Source organism: Sorex fumeus, unplaced genomic scaffold, assembly GCF_029834395.1.
Source record: "Sorex fumeus unplaced genomic scaffold, SorFum_2.1 ptg000265l, whole genome shotgun sequence".
NCBI lineage: Eukaryota > Metazoa > Chordata > Mammalia > Eulipotyphla > Soricidae > Sorex > Sorex fumeus.
Window position 1 is genome coordinate 11,607,444 of NW_026606322.1, and position 19,474 is coordinate 11,626,917.

Below are 19,474 nucleotides of genomic sequence, written 5' to 3' on the forward strand. Positions count from 1 at the left end.
ATGTACAATCACTAACTCATTTTATTTAATCCTCATAATCCCACAGTTTGGGAGATGTCAAGGGTTTAAAACTTGGTGAGTTACCTTTAGACCACAAAATTATTTTAAGGATTAAATTGTGTTTTGAAGCAGTTTCAAAATACATACACTTAAAAATCAATAAATTTGGAAAATTGAGTAAAGTAAAGTAAGTAAAGGCCCTCCCGTTGATCATCGATTTTCTCGAGTGGGCCCAGTAACGTCCCCATTGGAGACTTTGTTGTTACTGTGTTTGGCATATCGAATACGTCACCGGGAGCTTGCCAGGCTCTGCCGTGCAGGCGAGATACTCTCGGTAGCTTGCCGGGCTGTCCGAGAGGGGCGGAGGAATCGAACTCGGGTCGGCCATGTTGACTGCGTGTAAGGCAAACGCCCTACCGCTGTGCTATCGCTCCAGCCCAATTGGAAAATTGGGATCAAGTAAAAAGTGAGAATAATAACCTCAATTAAATCCATTTTCTTGAGTTGCAAGTCATATTTGGTTCTTAAAAATATCACAATAGAAATGGTTTGGCTGGTGGGACTGGTTAATTTTTTTGTGTTTCTCTGCCCCACTCGGAAAGCCCGGCAAGGTACAGAGAATATCTTGCCCGCATGGCAAAGCCTGCCAAGCTCCCCGTAAGATATTCGATATGCCAAAAACAGTAACAACAAGTCTCACAATTTGTTGTGAGACATTACTGGTGTCTGCTCGAGCAAATTGATGAACAACGGGAGGATAGTGCTACGGTGCAGTGCTCCTTTCCCTTTTGTAATCTTTTTAAAAAAATTCTGCAATAATGTATTATTTTCATAACCAGTAAGAAACTTCATAATTGTATCTTTCTTTCTTGATGGCACAGGAAAGAGGTCATTTATATAATCAGAATTGGGAAAGAGGGAGTGTAGCAATTCCCTAGGGAAAGAAGTACTATTTTTTTTTGTTTTTTTGGCTTTTTGGGTCACACCCAATGATGCACAAGGGTTTCTCTGGCTCTGAACTCAGGAATTACTCTTGGGCGGTGCTCGGGGGACCGTATAGGATGCTGGAAATCAAACCCGGGTTGGTCGCATGCAAGGCAAACACTCTACCCTGCTCGGGTATCACTCCATTCCCAAAGAAATACTTTTTCTAGTAATGGCTTTTATCTGGAACTCTAAGCAGTATAATGTATTATAACCTCAGAATCATTTTTCAACACACTTACATCATATTTACAAATAGAAGAGGGTGAAAGGATTTTGTAATGGACTAAGATTATTTGGACTAAGAATGTTCAATTGGACATTTATGAATATCAGGAACCAACCAAGCATTAGACACACAAGAATAAAACAGAGAACAAATGCCTTATTGCTTTTAACATTGTAGAACCAGAATATGATTATATGTTTAAGTAGTAGCACTGTCCTGTAGCACTGTCCTCCCATTGTTCATCGATTTGCTAGAGTGGGCTCAGTAACGTCTCCATTGTGAGACTTGTTGTTACTGTTTTTGGCATATTGAATACGTCACGAGTAGCTTTCCAGGCTTTGCCATGTGGCGAGAAACTCTCGGTAGCTTGCCGGGCCCTCCGAGAAGGGCAGAGGAATCAAACTTGGGTAGGCCAGGTTGGCCACGTGCAAGGCAAATGCCTTACCTGCTGTGCTAAAATCTAATTATTACAAACTTCACTAAATGCTACATCAATTCTATTCCAGCTTTTGGTTTCAATAAATGTGAGCTCATTCTTGTGAAATCACTTCTTTCTTAAAATCTTTTCCTACTGTTTAACTGTTCTCTCTAATGTTTTTGGAAACTTGATGAAAGTAAATGGAAATTCATTCAAGCTTGGCTTTATAAAGTGTTATTTAAGTGATTTGGGGGTTGCCTGTTTTTTTTTTTCCTAACCTGATATATCTGGAAACTTTTCTTCCTAAGTAAAGAATGATTTTCCTGCTCCCTTGATCTCTCTCTCTCTCTCTCTCTCTCTCTCTCTCTCTCAAATACACTCTTTCTCAAACACACACACACACACACATTTATCACTTACTTTCTCACCTCTCCCACCTTCCCTCTTTCACAGTTATCAAAGCCCAAAGAAAAAACTACCCTTGCTGAAAACAACCAAAATTCTCCTGCCAAGAATTCTCCAAGTTTGAAGTGTAATATAAAAAAAAGTACATATTAAATATCAAAACATGTTACTGTTCACTGACAAAGAGGCTGGATGTACTTCACAGCCAAGGGTGGGAGGGGTTGGGACGCTCCACTTCAGATTCCAGTAAGCCCTTAAGTTTTCAAACTATATTTACACTTAGAAAATGACCTTTATAACTTAGTTTGGTTTTCTATCCACAGTAGTAAAATTATGAGGCTTCTGTGATCTCTCAGCACTTTACATCTCTTGACGTCAGTTTTTTCACCAGTAAAGTCCCTTCTAATTACCACTTTCAAGACTCTGTCTCATTCTCTTCCATCAGAGTCACAGATGCAGAGAATCTGCTTCTGAAATTGTTGATGACCTTCATTTGACAAGATGCTGGTTCCCATCATGTCATTCCTAATGATATTTTGAGAACAGGACCTGATAGAATCAAATACAATCTCAAGTTGATCGGCCTAGGGTTTCCTCAAGGAACAAATTCTTCCTTTTCAGGGGAGTTTTTAACTAAAGCCAGCTTTGAGATGAAGTGAAGAAACACTTCCCTTTCTCAAGTGTTTCTAAATGCACAGGACATTGGTTTGGCTTTGACCTCTCAGAAACCACTGGAATTAACGGAAGTGGAGGAGGGAATGTAATTCTAGAATATTCTTAGGCTATATTTTGCAAACATTGGTCTAGACCAATCCAACCTATCCCTAAATTATACAATAGAGCCAATGTGCTTCCATCAGACTGCTTCCTGTCACTGAAATTTTAATGCATCCTAACGTTGTTTACTTAAAATCACCTGCTCTTTTTGTCAATATATTACCTAAGAGTATATTTAATCATACTAAGATAAGATATTTGCAATTTTTTTCACTTTGTAAAAATGAAAACCAATGTGTATTTAAAGTTTCTCAAAATTAGGTAACAGGAACAGCAGATCTGGAATCATGTGGTATTTGAAGTGTATTTCTGCATATCTGCAGTGTCTTCTTCAATTAGAATAGAAAGTGAAAGTTACTTTAAAATTTAAAAAGTCAACAAAGCAGAAAAATCTCTTTTTTAATATATTGAGCTTAGTATTCCAGTACCTAGGACAATATGATTTAGGTTAAAAGCATCAACATAGCTTTCAAACCTTTCACATTTTGACAAGGCTTTTCTGTGTTGATCCTCTATCAGATCTTTTGAAACAATACAACCCTAGGAGAAGAGTTCAGGAATATCAATATCATTTCTCTAAATCTTTAAGTCTTCTGGAGGGCTTTCCGCTAGTTTTGATGGCAGTTTGTGATTGTTAATACTCAAGATAAAAATGACAAAACCATATTTTAAAAAAATGCTAAAAAATAAAGCAATGAAAGTAGGTAAAGTGAGATACATGATAAACTTCAGCAAAAAATGAACAAGCAAACAAAACCAGGGGGCTTTTTTAAATTCCTTCCTGACATGACTCAAATGGATATAGAATCTATGCCATTTGTTACCAAACATTTTTGTCCTACTGCTCCTTTTTATTTTTTCCTTGAGATTTCTTTTTCCTTTGTTTTTTTTTTTATTCTTTGGGGGGAGGGGGGAGGGGGAGGCGGGAGGAGGAATAGAAGAGTGTCTGTATGTGGTATGTCATACCAAGCTGTGTTCAGGGCTTAATCCTGGCTCTGTGCTCATGGATCTGTCCTGGTTGTGCTGGGAGACCATATGTACTGACAGGAATTACTCTTGGGTAAACTGTGTGTAAGGCAACCCCCTATTGTTTTACTATTGAAAAAAATTATTTCCACCCCATCCCCTGGAAGACAAACAGACAGAAAGTGCTCCCCAATAGCACCAGAGGCTACCACTGCTCCCCACTGAATCTACCCCTATATGATTCCAGCACCTCACAGGGAGCAAAATGGTACATTGTGGGAAACGCTGGTCCAAGCAAAATCTGGCTTGTTTAGAATTTAATCAGTTCGGTACAAATTAATTTGCTTAAGTAACAATGGCAAGAAGAAATCAAAGATGGGATATTTTGAGAGTAAATATAAAAAACAAATTCAATACAATGGTGAGAAATCAAATTAGCAACCATGATTTTTTTAATTTTAATCTCTTTCCTAGAGACAAGAATAAAATGAAAGAAAATAATTTTAACCAAAGTATCCTAACAACCCCATCACAATTTTGATTTTGTACCCTTCAAATATGTTTTCTTGACATGTTACCCAGTCAGTAATTAATGAATTTATACTCTCTTCCTCATTTAAGGAACCCTTATCTTCATTTTTTATTTTATTTTAGGCACAAAAATATTCTTTAGTTTTCCTGGATCTCAGTGATGCTTTACACCACCCTGGAATTTTTGTAAATTTCTTCTAAGCAAGAGAACTGAGAGCTAGCTATTCTGAGTGACTCAAATGACTCAAAAGCAACTTTCCCAGTCTTGCTCATAGATGAAAAATTCAAGTGCCTATTTTTCAATTCACAAATTCAAAAAGTACCCTTAGTTGAAAGATTCAGGGTTAATATCAGCTTGTTACTGAGAGGGCAAATCTGGTTTCTACAGGAATCTGCCTTCTTAAACAGAACCTTCATTTTTCTATGTCTCCAATCTTTTCAACTAAATCCTACTTATTTTAAGTCTCTTGATATATACTATAAAGTAATTTATAAATCATTTAATACATCAAATGGAATTGAATCAATTACTAATATTCCATTATGATAATTGATAATGATTTAAATTAAATTGTTAGGGTACTCTAATTTTAGAGAAGTTCCCAAAAAAGTAATGAACTAACTACAGCTATGATGACTTGGTAGAATTCCGCTTAGTCACTGGGGTACTTATTTAATAAGGCTTTTCTTTAAGAAAAACTCATGACATATCATAAAGTAAACTTCTTCTTAGTTTATACTTCAAGTAAAAAGTATAGTTCCAGAAGTTTAGTTCCAGTAGTTCACCTATACATTATTATTATTATTATTATTATTATTATTATTTTAGCTTTTAAAAATTTTTTATCACATTTTTGTATTTTATTATTATTGTTTTTACTCTGGAGTCATACATTGCAGCATCAGGAAAAGGGCTTATCAGTATCCCAGTGCTTGGTGAACCTTATAGGGTGCTGGAATCAAACTCAGTACTATGATGTACTGTGGCTCAGGCCCCATCACTAATACATTATTTGTCTTATTGCTATCATTCCCTCATAAGTGTGTTAGTGAGCTTCCAGAAGCTATTATAGTATATGGTGTCTCCATCACTCTGATGGCTAATTGAATGCATTACTACGCATGTTTGTTTTTAAAGTGCATTAGTTTTCCTCCAGGACTGCCCTGGGCATCCTGGGCCGCAGCACTGCAAGAGCCCTGAAGCACCCAGCAGCTCAGTATCCTTGGGCCGTCACATTCACACTGACTCAGTTGGCCGAGTGTTGTCCAGATTGCTCCTGGGCCCCTTGTGCACCACCTGGGGTTCCCCCAAAATAAATAAAAGGATCAGTAATGATTTGGAATACAACAATATTAGCACACATAATTCACATTACCAGAGAACTCTTTAGGGTTCTTCAATAAAGTTTTATTGATCCTGAGACATAAATGTTTGATAATTGCTGTTTTAAGTTGTTCCTGTCTGAACTGGTATCAGCTGAGTTGAGCTAATAGAAAAATAGCAAAATCAGATGCAGGGGGAAAAAAAATCAATGCTAAATTAAAAATTGTGTGAGCCAGAGTTTTCAAAAGTGGGTCTCTAAAGTAAAATCCAAAAAAAAAGCATAAAGAAACACTCCAAAATAACTAATGTTAAAAAGAGACCGACACCAATTTGATCAGAGACAGACACTAAGGACATTTAATCTGTGACATGATTAATCAGAAATTTCAATAGCTTTCTTTGGGCGGTAATATGGGAGGAGAGTTTCACAAACAGAGAAAGTGCAAGTATTATCATTAACTTTACACTTTTCCCAAAATAATATCATAAACAAAATATTTTGAATTGATATTTTAATAATGATGTAATTCAAACATAAGAAATAATACAGAATTAAATAACATGAAAAGTTTGCCAAATATATAAATATCAAATTCAATAGTAAAATCAGTTTTAGTTTTGGTTCCTAGTTCACTGAACAGAGAACAAAAGATACTGAAAAAGTCACTCATTTTGTCTGTTATTACTTATGAAGATAAAATTGTCCCAGTAATTAGAACAATCTATTTGGAGCAATGGAATAATGCTCAGACATGTCTCTTATGCAATTTTCAGAAATTAACTCATGATCAGTGAAGCCAGGAGAATCATGGAATATGAAGTAGCTAACTGCTATTCAGAAAACTTAAATGTTTCTTCTACAAGTAATATATTTTCATTATACTACACTGACTTCAGATGACTATAATAGGGTCGAATCAAATGATAAGACAAATGGACAAGAAATGCATGCATTTTTAAAAAATGTGAGTTGCTTTTTAAGACTAAGAATTGCTACTCTGCTTTACAGTTAGATGAGTAAAACTTGCCAGTTTTATTTTGCAACAAATTCAGCCTATTTTCATTGTGGCAAATTTCACAGATGTAAATTAAGAAGCTATTCAGTGAAACTGGGATGACAGAACGGTAAGTTATTAGCAAAGCTATAAACAGGTAGTGGGCTCATTACAAACAGACCCATGGACCTAAGAACACCTTAGGGCAGAGGATATATACATAATATTAACGGAAAGGCAATAGGTAGTGTAGTTTCAGAGAAGGGCTTTGGTCCTTAATCTCTCCATGTTCTAACATCTCATTTCACTCTTTGACCTTTTTTTATTCCTTCTATCCTGGAATTAGAACAGTTTTTACAGCAGACTGGAAATTTATCTGACCCAACAGTTATTTTCTGAATGCAGACATGAAGTTCAAAGATAAAGTGACTAATGAAGGGCTACCACCAGTTGGGTCTAAATTGAGCCTCTCAGTTGCGCCTTCTTATTCTAAATCCAGTGTTCTATCAATATAACATGTCCTATCAATATAACACTGCAGTATGTTACAAAATCAGGTCCTACAACAGACCTGGGAGGTAAAATAATTCCCTCTTGCAACTCACACAGCACCAGGTCGCAGAGCTGTTAGTCTTAAAATTCGTAGGTGTTTTATTCCTACATCATTTTCTTTTTCTTTTGAAGGAAAACTTTTTTCTTCCTCTTCTCCTTTTACATCAGATTCAAGTAAACCAGGGAAAATCTTAAAGGCTCTGTGTATCTCCTTTAGGGCTCTAGATAAAAGAAAAAATAAAACAGCAACTTTGATCATGTGTTAGTTTCTATTCTAATAATTTGAAACGGAAATAAAATAATTAAGAAAAACACTGAATTCTATTTATAAATATTTTCTTGGCAAAGGTGAGGAAATAAATATCCCTGATCCAATATGATGTGTGTGATTGTGCTTTTCTTTAACCAATTTGAGAAAATAATGGTTTGCAAAGCCAATCAAAATAATAAGTAAAACGGCCTCTGGAGAAACAAGATGCATCCAGGAAGAACTATCTAAAATGGGAAACTTTGCTTTGGGAAGTAATGGGGGAGGAGAAGGGTTTGCTTAATCACTGGTCCAATATAGTGACCCCCAAATTTAAAACACATCTACTATATGGTCTACCATATGGCCCATCAATTTTGCACTTAGGTAGCATTTGAAAAATACAAAAAGTAATTTAAAAAGATATATGCACCCCCATGTTTAGTGTATCACTTTCTATAATAACCAAGATATGAAAATAACCCAAGTAACCCAAGTGCTCAATAAAGAAGACAAATGAGAAGACATACATGTGATATATATATATACATATATATATATTTCATCTATCTTTCCAGACATACAGTGGAGTACAATCAGCTTTAAGATAAGACACAATCATATCTTTTCTCCCAATAATAATGGACCTAGAGAGAATTGTGCTGAGCAAAATAGGAGAAAAGTCAAATACAGAAAACTTCATCCAAAAATTGTTATATACATAAAGGTAAGGTAAAGGTAAAGGCCCTCCCGTTGTTCATCGATTTGCTCGAGCGGGCCCAGTAACGTCTCCATTGGAGACTTTGTTGTTACTGTGTCTGGCATATCGAATACTCTCGGTAGCTTGCCGGGCTCTCTGAGAGGGGCAGAGGAATCGAACTCGGGTTGGCCATGTTGGCTGCGTGCAAGGCAGACGCCCTACCCGCTGTGCTATCGCTCCAGCCAGCCAAAGAAAATTGTCACCACCAGTAGATTTGAACTCCAGCAGCAGTGGATTCCCCAGGGGACTTATGTGAAGCAGGGAAAAAAATACACGCCCCCCTCTCCCCAAAATAACCCCTCAGACTATGACCACAGAACTAAAGTTAGCAAAGAGCATGGTAGCAGGGTCCTGGGCTAAAGTGTAGAGGGTTTCATTGTACCATGGTGTAACACTCACTTTGGGGCATGGTGTGGTGTCACAACATAGTATTCATAGAATGTACAAACATTTGCAATCTTATAAGGTAAGGCTACCTCAACAAACTTTAACAAAGCAATAAAGCTGGAGAGATAGCCCCAAAAAGTGAAGTGTAGACCTTCCATGCCGGATGTCTTCACACCCTGTACTTCCTTCCTGCCTCGGCCTCCCTCTCCTGCTGTAAGAGCCCTCGAGTCCCACAGATCACATCCTACCACCCAGCCCCACACAGTGCAGCATTGCTGGGCTGGACCAGTCAAGTATCACTGATAGTGGATCCTGGGCCTCTACACAGTCTGAAAGCTCTGCCCTCCCAACATTTAAAATATGAATTTCCTCTCAAAAGAAGGATGTGAACTTATAAGCACTGTAGCACTGTCCTCCCATTGTTCATCGATTTGCTCGAGCTGGCACCAGTAACGTCTCACAACAAATTGTGAGACTTGTTGTCACTGTTTTTGGCATACTGAATACGTCATGGGTAGCTTGCCAGGCTCTGCCCCACGGGCGAGATGCTCTCCGTAGCTTGCCGGGCTCTCCGAGAGGGGCAGAGGTATCGAATCTGGGTCGGCTGCGTGCAAGGCAAATGCCCTACCCACTGTGCTATTGCTCCAGCCAGGAAATTTATAAACAGGAATAAATTAAATTTAGCTTCTAATGATGTATGTGTAGGCTTTTGAGTCCAGTGTTTTCTGATCCTATTTGATTTAGTTTATCTCTAACCCAAACTTCCTACAGTTAATATCTGATATAACTGTTGTGCTCTCTAACTCCTTCCAAATACTCCTGTCACAGAATCTAAACAAATTCAGGTAACTTAATTTTCCTTGAAATCTGTCGAAATGTTGCAGTTCCCATGTCTTTCCCTCCATTTGCATAAAACAAAAGAAACTTGCATTTCACTTAACATTTATATAGTTTATGAAAGTACACGGTAATAAAGATTTAAAAAATTTGGAAATTAAGAGTAACATTTATGGGGAGTATTCTGTTTTGTTCGCCTGGAACCTTGAAGACCTGTAACAGATGGCTAAAAAAAAATGGGAACTTGAAACTATAAACTAACTAACCGTGGTGTGTATACTTACATCACAAATGTTGGCAGACTATAAAGGCTCTGCAGATAGTGAGGTTCTTTGATATGGAGATATCTGCAGGTTTTCTGAGGTTCTTTAATATAGCTAAAAATTACTCCAACAAATTGCTCTAGAGCACCTAAGCAGACAGATAATGCATCTAACCTATGCACTGCTTTGAGTAATATTGTATAAATTAATAAAGACTTTTCTACTTTTCTACGGCAGAGTCTGGCAAACTCCCCGTGTCGTACCCAATATGCCAAATACCAGTAACAATGATGGGTCTCATTCTCCTAAAGAGCCTTGAATATAATCTCAGGGCTAGGATGAAGGACACATTACTGGGGCCTGCTTGAGACAATCGACGATTAACAGGATGCTTTGTGATTTGTGAATAAAGACTTCTCTACCCAAGAACTTTTATATTTAAATTTTAAAAATACTTTCATTGAATTGTCATTGTTTTACAATACTGTATAAATTAGACACACACACACACAAACACACACACACAACTGGCAATGTACCTATGACCAAAGTTCTAGTGCCATCACCCAATCAAATTGATACCCCTTGTTCATCCTTTCAAACCCTCTTTTCCTCCCTCCCTTGTAAATACCGACTTTTTCTGTGCCTGCGTCATTTTTTGTTATGTTTGGGGCCTACTTTCTTTATTTACCGTCTATAATCAGCAAACCATCTGGCATGTGTTTGCTTTCTAACATTTCACTTAGCAACCGCTTTTCCAGCCCTCGCTCCTCTCTCCTCTGCAGCCAGACTTTTCTTTCAACTAGGCCTCTCTCACTTCCTAGAGGCCTTCCCTAGTAAAATAAAAACACATTGTTTCCTCCACAAAGAATTCTCTTTCATAGCAAGTTCTATTTTTTTTGAAAGCTTCTTTCTCATGTTTTAATAGTACGGACTTGTTGATTCATTTGTCTCTGTCCCACTACGCTCTGTGTCTTCATCGAAGGGGCGATGTTTTCTTCTTTCCACTGCCATAAAAGCAGTGCTAATGACAGGCTAAAACAGAATAGAGTTTTCCTGCATCTCGAGATGGATAGATTATTCTAGATTATCCAGGCAAGCTCATTGTAGTCACAGGGATCTTTCAAAGGGAAAGTGGGAGAAAGGAACATAAAACTGATTTTATGTAAGAAAAGCTCAACTGGTCATTGCTGTCACTGAAGATGAAAAGGAACGCTGACCTAAGATAAGTAGTTGATATCTAAACACTGGGGGTGGAGGGGTGGGAAAGGAAGTACCCCCCCCCCCCCAGGACAGCCAGAATTAATGAAGTTAGTAATTAATGAAGCTTATCCCAGTGAGACCCAGACTGGACTCTGACCTTTAAAACTATGGAATAAATTTGTGTCGCTTTAATCCACAAAGTTTGTGGACATCTGGCAAGTAAACGATAAAAATTAATGCAGCATATGCACCACTGTATCTTCTGTAAAGCATGCTGAGTGCTTTTATCGTAAGGAAACACAATTATCTTTTCCATTTTAAAGTCACAAACCTGACTTGGCCTGAAAGCACAGATCTGCTCAGTGCCAAGTTCAATAGCACAGACTAAACTATTGTTGTGCCAAAGGTTCCAACTAAAATAACCAGTAAAAAAAAAACACTTTAAAAGGGCAAAGATGTTAGAACATTGTTCAACAGAGGACTTTTTCATTCTTTGACATCTTTTTACTAATCAAATACTGACCCTAATATAGATGGATGTTCTACTTAACAGAGTGAATGGCCCAAAGCCAAGATATTTAGCATAATGTTTGTAGACAACTGGTATTTAATATCTGAGGAGTCTGTGATGTCTTCCTGTCTGACTGAAATATAAGATGTAGATCAACTTGAGTCTATGTGGGAAGGGGAATTGGAGAGGAAACGAAGAATATGCAGTCTTCAGGGTCTGATTATTAATGACTTTATTATCAGGATAGGCCTTAACACTTGGATATGATGAGTGACAATTTTTTTGGAGAGAAAGCACAGTAGGTAGGGTGTTTGCCTTGCATGCAACCCACCCGGGTTCAATTCCTCTGGCCCTCTCGGAGAACCTGGCAAGCTAACGAGAGTATCCCGCCTCCACGGCAAAGCCTGGCAAGCTACCCGTAGTGTATTTGATATGCCATAAACAGTAACAAGAAGTTTCACGATGGAGACATTACTGGGCCCGCTTGAGAAAATCGTTGAACAATGGGAGGACAGTGACAGTGACAGAAAAATAAGGCAAAATTTCTTCAGTAATTCTGATCTATGGAGTTCAAGAAAGGTTGCTGATGTTTTTCTTATATAAATGATCACATGCCTTTTGCTTAAAACCTACAACTAGAAAGCAATTATTGAGCAAAGCAAACATTCTGACTTTTCTTGTAAAGATTATGTTCTTTGTTTTTTCTTTCCAACTAATCACCAATTCACCATCATCAATTTATTGAGTGGGGTTGCTATCTGATAGAGTACATAGCTTAAAAAAGGCAAGTGACATAATGCCATACAGAATATATCCTTTTACTAACATTGCCCTTGTAAAGAGCCCCTTCAAATGCTACATAATTGTGAAGAAATGGAAGAAATGAAAAATTTTTTAACCCTATTTAAGTTCCTTGCACGCAACCCACCCAGGTTCGATTCCTCTGTTCGAGAGCAAGAAATTAAAATAGGGTTAAAAAAACTCAAATTCTGCATGAAATACTTGAAAGAAAAGTGATTATGTTGAAATAATAAAATACTGAGTATATGAAAGGAAAGATTCTTTATTCCTTGAAAGCCATTAAACTATTGTATTGTTAATTTTCTTAGAAAGTAACTACTGATCTTGTCAGAAATTGCCTCCAACTTATCGCACCTTATTTTAGAGTGCACTTTTATAGATTGCCTCGAGCAGGCCCCAGTAACGTCTCTTTCATCCTAGCCCTGAGATTATATTCAAGGCTCTTTAGGAGAATGAGCCCCATCATTGTTACTGGTATTTGGCATATTTGGTGCGCCACGGGGAGTTTGCCAGACTCTGCCCTGTGGGCAGGCTACATTTGATAGCCTGCAAGTTTGTCCAAAGTAGGAATGAGATAATAAGATGTCATAAAAAGATGTCCTGATAAGATGTCCCGCAGCCGCGAATGCAGCCGCGCGGTTCCGGGAACTGGATTTTATACTTTTATAGAAAAACCAACAAATTCAACAGTATACCCTGATGTATGAAACAAAAAGAGTCTAATTTCTCTATAAAATAATACTAGTCATTAGTACCCTTGTGTCCCAAATATATAAACTAGATTTTTAATTTACTTGCTATTTTTAATAAACATTAAAGCAGTGATTTTGATCTAAACTAATCCTTTTTTAGGTAATTTATCTAAAAAAGTTATAAAATTCACTTAACAAACTTTTTACAATAGATTTTTTTCACTACTGGGGAATACCATGGAGATAATTTTTGTTGAATTAAAGTAAAGTTCAAGGCCTCGTGCTTGTACTGCATGTGGCTGACCTGATTCGATCCCTGGTACCCCATGTAGTACCCTGAGCACCACCAGAAGTAATTCCTAAGTACAGAGCAAGGAATAATCCGTGAGCACCGCGAATGTGACTAAAAAACCAAAAATAATAAAATAAGTTCAGGAAATAATTGCTCCCTTCTCTCCTCTCTTATCTCCACAAGTACTGTAAAGACACACACACACACACACACACACACACACACACACACAACAGCACCTCTCTTTCCTTATTTTTGTTCATATCAACATTTTAGGTCACTGAGTCTAAAATCTTGATATAATTTTTACTCGTATGTTTCCAAAAGTTTTGTTTTCACAAAAGATGAAAAAAAAAAGTGATAAGAAGAGTCTCCTGCCCCTGCGCCTGGCTGCCCTCGCCGGAGCCCCTTGGAGGGGAGCAGGTTGAGCTTTCCTCCCTGCCCCGACCAGGGCTCCGGCAGCCAAAGACCTCCAGGACCAGCCACCACCATGCTGAGACCACTCTCCGCACAAATGAAGGTACTGGCAGAGGGACAAAGTCACGCGGGTTCTAGGGCCGAGATCTCCAAGCCGGGCATCCTCCACCCAGATCCTCCAAACTCCAGTAGGCGGGGGTCACACCCACCAACTGGCCCCCTGGCACCGTATAATCCCATCAACAGCCAAGACCCAGATACTATAAAAACCAGCTCCCGGAACCGCTCGGCCACATTTGCGGCCGTGCGACATCTTATTATAACATCTTATTATCTCATTCCTACTTTGGACAAATTGGCAGGCTACCAAATGTAGCCTGCCCACACGGCAGAGTCTGGCAAACTCCCCGTGGCGTACCCAATATGCCAAATACCAGTAACAATGATGGGTCTCATTCTCCTAAAGAGCCTTGATCTCAGGGCTAGAATGAAAGAGACGTTACTGGGGCCTTCTCGAGGCAATCGACGATTAACAGGATGATTTGTGATTTTGTGAAGAAGAGATCAAGAAAGATAAAGTTAAAAATAATAGGTCCGTTCAGTTTCTCACAGATCTGCTACTTAAAGAGTTGCTTTTTTAAAATGTCACTATGTTCTATAATTTTCTTCCTTTTCTCCCAACTTTTTGTGTAACCTAAATTGTGTGACTTTAAGAAACCAATGTTTCCTCAGCACTTAGTGTATGGGTCTCCAATATAAATACTAGAAATGTTATGATTTACCAGCTAGTAAATGAGACGAAATGAGATGTGTCCGTTAAAAATTTTAAAACTAGTTCAAAAATATACTCACTGAAAATATGTCACTGGATATTCAATGTAATTAACTTAATTACTCATATGTCATGAAGAATTCATAAGTAAATGGCTATAATTCTATTTACAAGAGTGAATACAGATTTAGATGTTTATTTTACAAATGAAGACAACTTGTGTATAGAGAAAACTTTTTTTTTCCTCTAAAACTAGATAAGGCATTGAACAAAAGCTCTCCCAGAAAAAAGGCATGACATACTTAGTGAACAAAGTACAGTTGTTCTGAACATACCCCTTTCTAGTGGAATTTACCCTGGGCTAGACTTCATTGTATTACATGATTTTTCTCCAAGAACTTTTCAAAATAAATTTGAATACTTCTAATTTTTTTCTTGCACTTAAAAAAAACAGTGGACAAAGACTAAAATTAATGCAAGTGATGACAATAGTGCCTTTCATGTCAGGGTGGGCCACAGGAACAACATACTTCCCAGGTCAGAAGAACAGTTTGCTAGACCCAAGTCTACATTTGACGAGTTGCGTGACCTCCAGGCTTCTCCATATTCCCTAGCAGGTCACAAGCTCTCTGGGCTTTAGTTCTATTTGGACTTGAACTAAACAATCTCCTCTACAGACATAACAAATGTTTTTATTAATTTTCTAAAAGTGTTTGTGATACTGAAGATTTTTTTCTTCTCTTATAGAATCAGAAGAATTGATCTGGTGTTATATAGGATGACGTATACAAAAATAAGTATTCAAAAGTCAATCTAATGAAAGATGTGTGTCTATGAGACATAAAGTGAAAAGAAACAGGGGAAGCATTTCAGTGATATTTTTAAAATAGAAATCTAAAGTAACTATTTGCTCTTCTTCATCCTTCTGTCATGTAAGGAGAAAACCCTTCAACCTAGGAGAGTCCCATGAAACATGGAAGTAATGGCAGCTTTGCATTATTTTAACAAGTTGTGTATTATCTTCAGAAACTAACAAATCTCTAGCTAATTTCTCTTGTTTTATGTCTCACAATTTTTGATGCAGTGTTTATGAGGTTGCAAATTTTTAATAAGTAAAAGAGAACTAAAAAAATCTCTAAGAATGGACCCATACATCCATACACTTTATGTCTCGTAGACACATATCTTTCATTAGATTGACTTCTGAATACTTATTTTTGTATACGTCATCTTATATAACACCAGATCAGTTCTTCTGATTCTATAAAAAAGTCATTAAAAAGTCATTTGATGAACGTTTATTGAATGCCTCTCATACATAAAGCATGTTAACAGATGCTGTAGGGGCATGAGATAAATTTACAGTCTACAAAAGAAGAATATACAACATAGTAACTTTCGTTATAGAGCACATGGATGTCGCCCATAGAGTTTGAGATATAGTGAGTCTGTGACACAGAACATAACAGAGCAGAGTATCTATAACATAGAAATCATTGCTTAATTAAATATTCATATTGGGCCATTTCAATTTCTTAAATGAGAGTGGCCTGTGGAATTCTGTAAAAAGAGAAGAGACAGTCACTTTCATTAATAGGAAGAATGAATACAACACCAGTGTTGAGATACTTCTTTTTCTTATTTTACAATTAAATGACTTCACAGTGACTGTATAAACATTTTTGCATTTTTTCTTATCAGCCCTTATTCTAAACATACAACATCATTAGCCTTTAAACAATCCTACCAAGCAAAAATAAAAAAGATAAAACTGTAAGTGCTAGAAAATTATGTTGAAGTGTTTTAAAATATCATCAATACTTATGCATGTTATAAACAACAAAATACATTATCATCATCCTCTTGTTGACATTTTCAAGTGTCTCCAAATTGTCTCCAAATTGTCATTAAAAAGCCATTTATTTCATTCTTTATGTTCTCAAACATGACTCACCTCTGTCCTGGTTCCGGTGACGTTTCCAGTATAATAAGATTGAGATTAATACCAGAAGAATTATGAGGGAAACAATACTTAGTATTAGTGGAACTGAAAACCATAAGCCTATGGATATTAAAGGAGGAAAAGAAAAACAATTACAGAAGAAAGTTTGAGGCAAAAAGTTAGACAAGTTTTAGACATGTTGAGCTTTCAATAAAATCTATTCTTAAATATTATGCCTTAAGGGCCATATTAATAACTTCCCCTGTTATGAATAATAGTTGATAACACCACTAACAAGTTTCATTTAGAAAATATGAAGTAAGACCTTTGAATATGTTACCTCACTAAATCTTTAAAACAGCCCGTTAGTTATTTATATTATCATCTAACATGACACAAATGAAATAAACATTATGAAAATGTGACATAAAAGTCAATTGGGCATTCTTGGGAAAGAAGACATGCTTGTTTTGAGGTCCTTATTTTGCATGTAATTTCATCCTTTGCTTTGGCTAAATGTAGTTTTTTTTTTCCACAACCATCCAAATCTATCACCAGAAGCCTTTTGAGTAATTTTTCCTGATAAAGTTCAGTTTTTTAAGGACCACAGAAAAGACAGTGGAAAATATTCCTTGGAAGCTACATGCATGATAGGAAAAGTTTCCTGTTTTTACAAGGGTTTTTTCCTTGTTTGTTTGTTTCTCTTTTTTGGAGGGTTGGGCCATACTTGGCAGTGCTCGGGGGTCATTCCTGGCTCTGTACTCAAAAATCACTCCTGGCAGTGCTCAGGGAACCACATTGCCCAGTATTGTACCTGGGTGAGCTGCATGCAAGGCAAGCGCCTTACCCACTGTACTATCTCTTGACCCTGTTTTTACAAGTTTTATTGTTCCAAAATCCTATGCCCAAAATGTAGCAATATCATTTTATAAGATTTACATTGCTGTATGCCTTCTCTGGAGTTAGTGCTTAAAAAAGGCTTTATGTATTTCTTTCTACATAAAGAAAACTGTGGGGACTCTCACTAGAGTATATCTTCTTTCTAAATTAGTTTCCTTTAGTGTCTCACCCAAAAGCTCATCTCTTATATCAATGATACCTGAGACAGAAAAACAAGCAAGAAACAGATAATTTAAGGAAGCCAGGCTTTTAAAAGGGGTAAACACCTCAGATTGATCTTGCCTTAAAAATCCTTCAGACAGTGTACATCATGTAAACATTTCATTATAAATATGCTATTTCTTTCAGGAAACCTTCTAAATCTTCCAACTTGAGATCTCCTTTCCATTTCAGACCTCTCATCTTATTCGAAGCATTGAATGCTCAGTGTGACAAGTGTCGCTTCTCCACACTCCCTAGCAGGTCACAAGCTCTCTGCTTGCAGCACCTGAGTTTTTCTAAGCGTCAACAATGTGGCATCATCAAATCTGACACACAATGGACATTGAGTCACTGTTAATAGCATGGATAATTCAATGAATGAGCAACAATAGCATTTGATATTTATGTGGGCAACTTATCATACTGGCCTTCTTTGCTTCCTCAACTCTGTTGTTTCCCTTCTAAATTCCATCCTTTTCCTTATTTGCTTGTTTGCTAAGAGGCTTATGAAAGGCTATGCCGGCAATTCACCACCTTCTGGGTGTGTGTATACAGCTGTGATCACAGCTGACTTTCCCCACATACTCTTACCTTTTTTCACCGTTTCCCTAAAGTCAGTCACAGTCCCCAGGTGCAGCACCTGACAGATCACCTCCTTCCCCATCTGACTCTCAGGATCTTTGACATGGAGAACACTGATGACAGACGTGGTCCCATTGGGGTGTGGGATAGACTCAGTAGTGTTCTCTATTCCTGACCCAGAAATCTTCCAGGAGATCACAGGGGCTGGCCGAGAATTGGCAGAACAAGTGATATTTAGGTAGTCTTCAAAGAATTCATAGTGAAGGAATACAGTGGGCTGTACTGGGACAAAAGAGAAATGGTGGTCTACCATCAGTTATGGACCCTATCTGAGCCTCCCACTCTCTTCAGACAAGAGAAATGTTCTCAAGCAAATACAATTAGGACTAGAAAGACAAGGGGGCAATCCAACCAAACTGGAGCCTCTTCAGTCTTCTTTAGTCTAGTTATCTAACTGACGTAAATATTGATCTGGTCAAACCCTGTAGCAAGGAAGGCCATCTCTATAGTGTGTACAATTAACTACGTTATGTTGTCTCCCAAGCAGCTCAGAACCTAAACATTCCGATCATCTTTTCAAGGACAATTCAACACTTTGCCTGCTTCTGAATATTCATTCCTCTCAAATAGTTTGACAGTCTCTCTCATTCAGCACTTTCAAACAGGAACCCTCACCAGGAAAATCTTAAAACCGAAACCCCATGACAGGGTCTGCTGCTTAAAGGTATATAGTCCTGGAGGCCCCCATGGATCAATGGGGTGACTCTGGTGGTCCCTTTTTCACTTGGTGTTTCACCAGGGAATAAAATGCAGAGAAGAGACTTGGAAACTCCCTACACAAATTTTACACCGGAAATTCAGAGCCATCACCAAAAATAAAAATCACACAATGACAGCAGGAGGGATCATCTTGGAGATCACCTAACTAGCTTACAGGAAAAGGACATTATTTTTTAGGCCAGCTGTATCTTGTTCCCCTTTAATAGTCCCTTGACTAATGAGTCCATTTTTTTTATATAGAATGCAGTTTATCTCTACTGAGAAGATGAAGACTTGTGTTTTCTGTGGTTGGCTCTGGAGTCCACAAGATAATAAAAGGGTAGAGCTAAGTGAAAGCCTCATCTTTCCTTAGTGGTTCAAAATATGGATAGAAGTCAGTGGGTCAGAGGATATAACTGTTTCCATTTAACAGTTTCCAGATTACTGACACCAGGAGCATGTAAGAAGAGAAGTAAAGGAAGGAAGTCAAGCAAGACTGGCATTACTAGAATTGGTGGTAGGATTCTCCGAGGTCTCAAAGAATGGCTTAGATGAAAGTTATATGGCATAACTAGAAACAGACAAGACAAAAGAATAGGCTACCAGCTTGAAAACTCAAAATGTTTGGTATACATAGAAAAATAATCCAAAGGCTATGAGCAAAGGAGAAAGGGTAACAGAAAAAGAGAACATTGTGAGAAAAAAAAAGGAAAAAAAAGCACAGTGG

General features: G+C 37.5%; 1 protein-coding gene across 8 annotated transcripts in view; it reads right to left on the minus strand.

Annotated features, from left to right (window-relative positions):
- Positions 1 to 19,474, minus strand: part of CD200 (CD200 molecule) — a 220,773-nt gene that overhangs the window by 27,318 nt on the left and 173,981 nt on the right. For 5 of the 8 annotated variants that reach the window (XM_056109287.1, XM_056109293.1, XM_056109289.1 and 2 more), the window contains exons 4-5: positions 17,998 to 18,270; positions 16,318 to 16,425 (exon numbers count right to left, since the gene is read on the minus strand). In XM_056109287.1, the coding sequence (XP_055965262.1) occupies positions 16,318 to 16,425; positions 17,998 to 18,270 (381 nt within the window). Of the gene's footprint in view, positions 1 to 5,912; positions 7,403 to 15,239; positions 15,924 to 16,317; positions 16,426 to 17,997; positions 18,271 to 19,474 lie in introns of those variants that run through there. The other 3 variants (XM_056109292.1, XM_056109291.1, XM_056109295.1) reach the window with 3 other exon arrangements.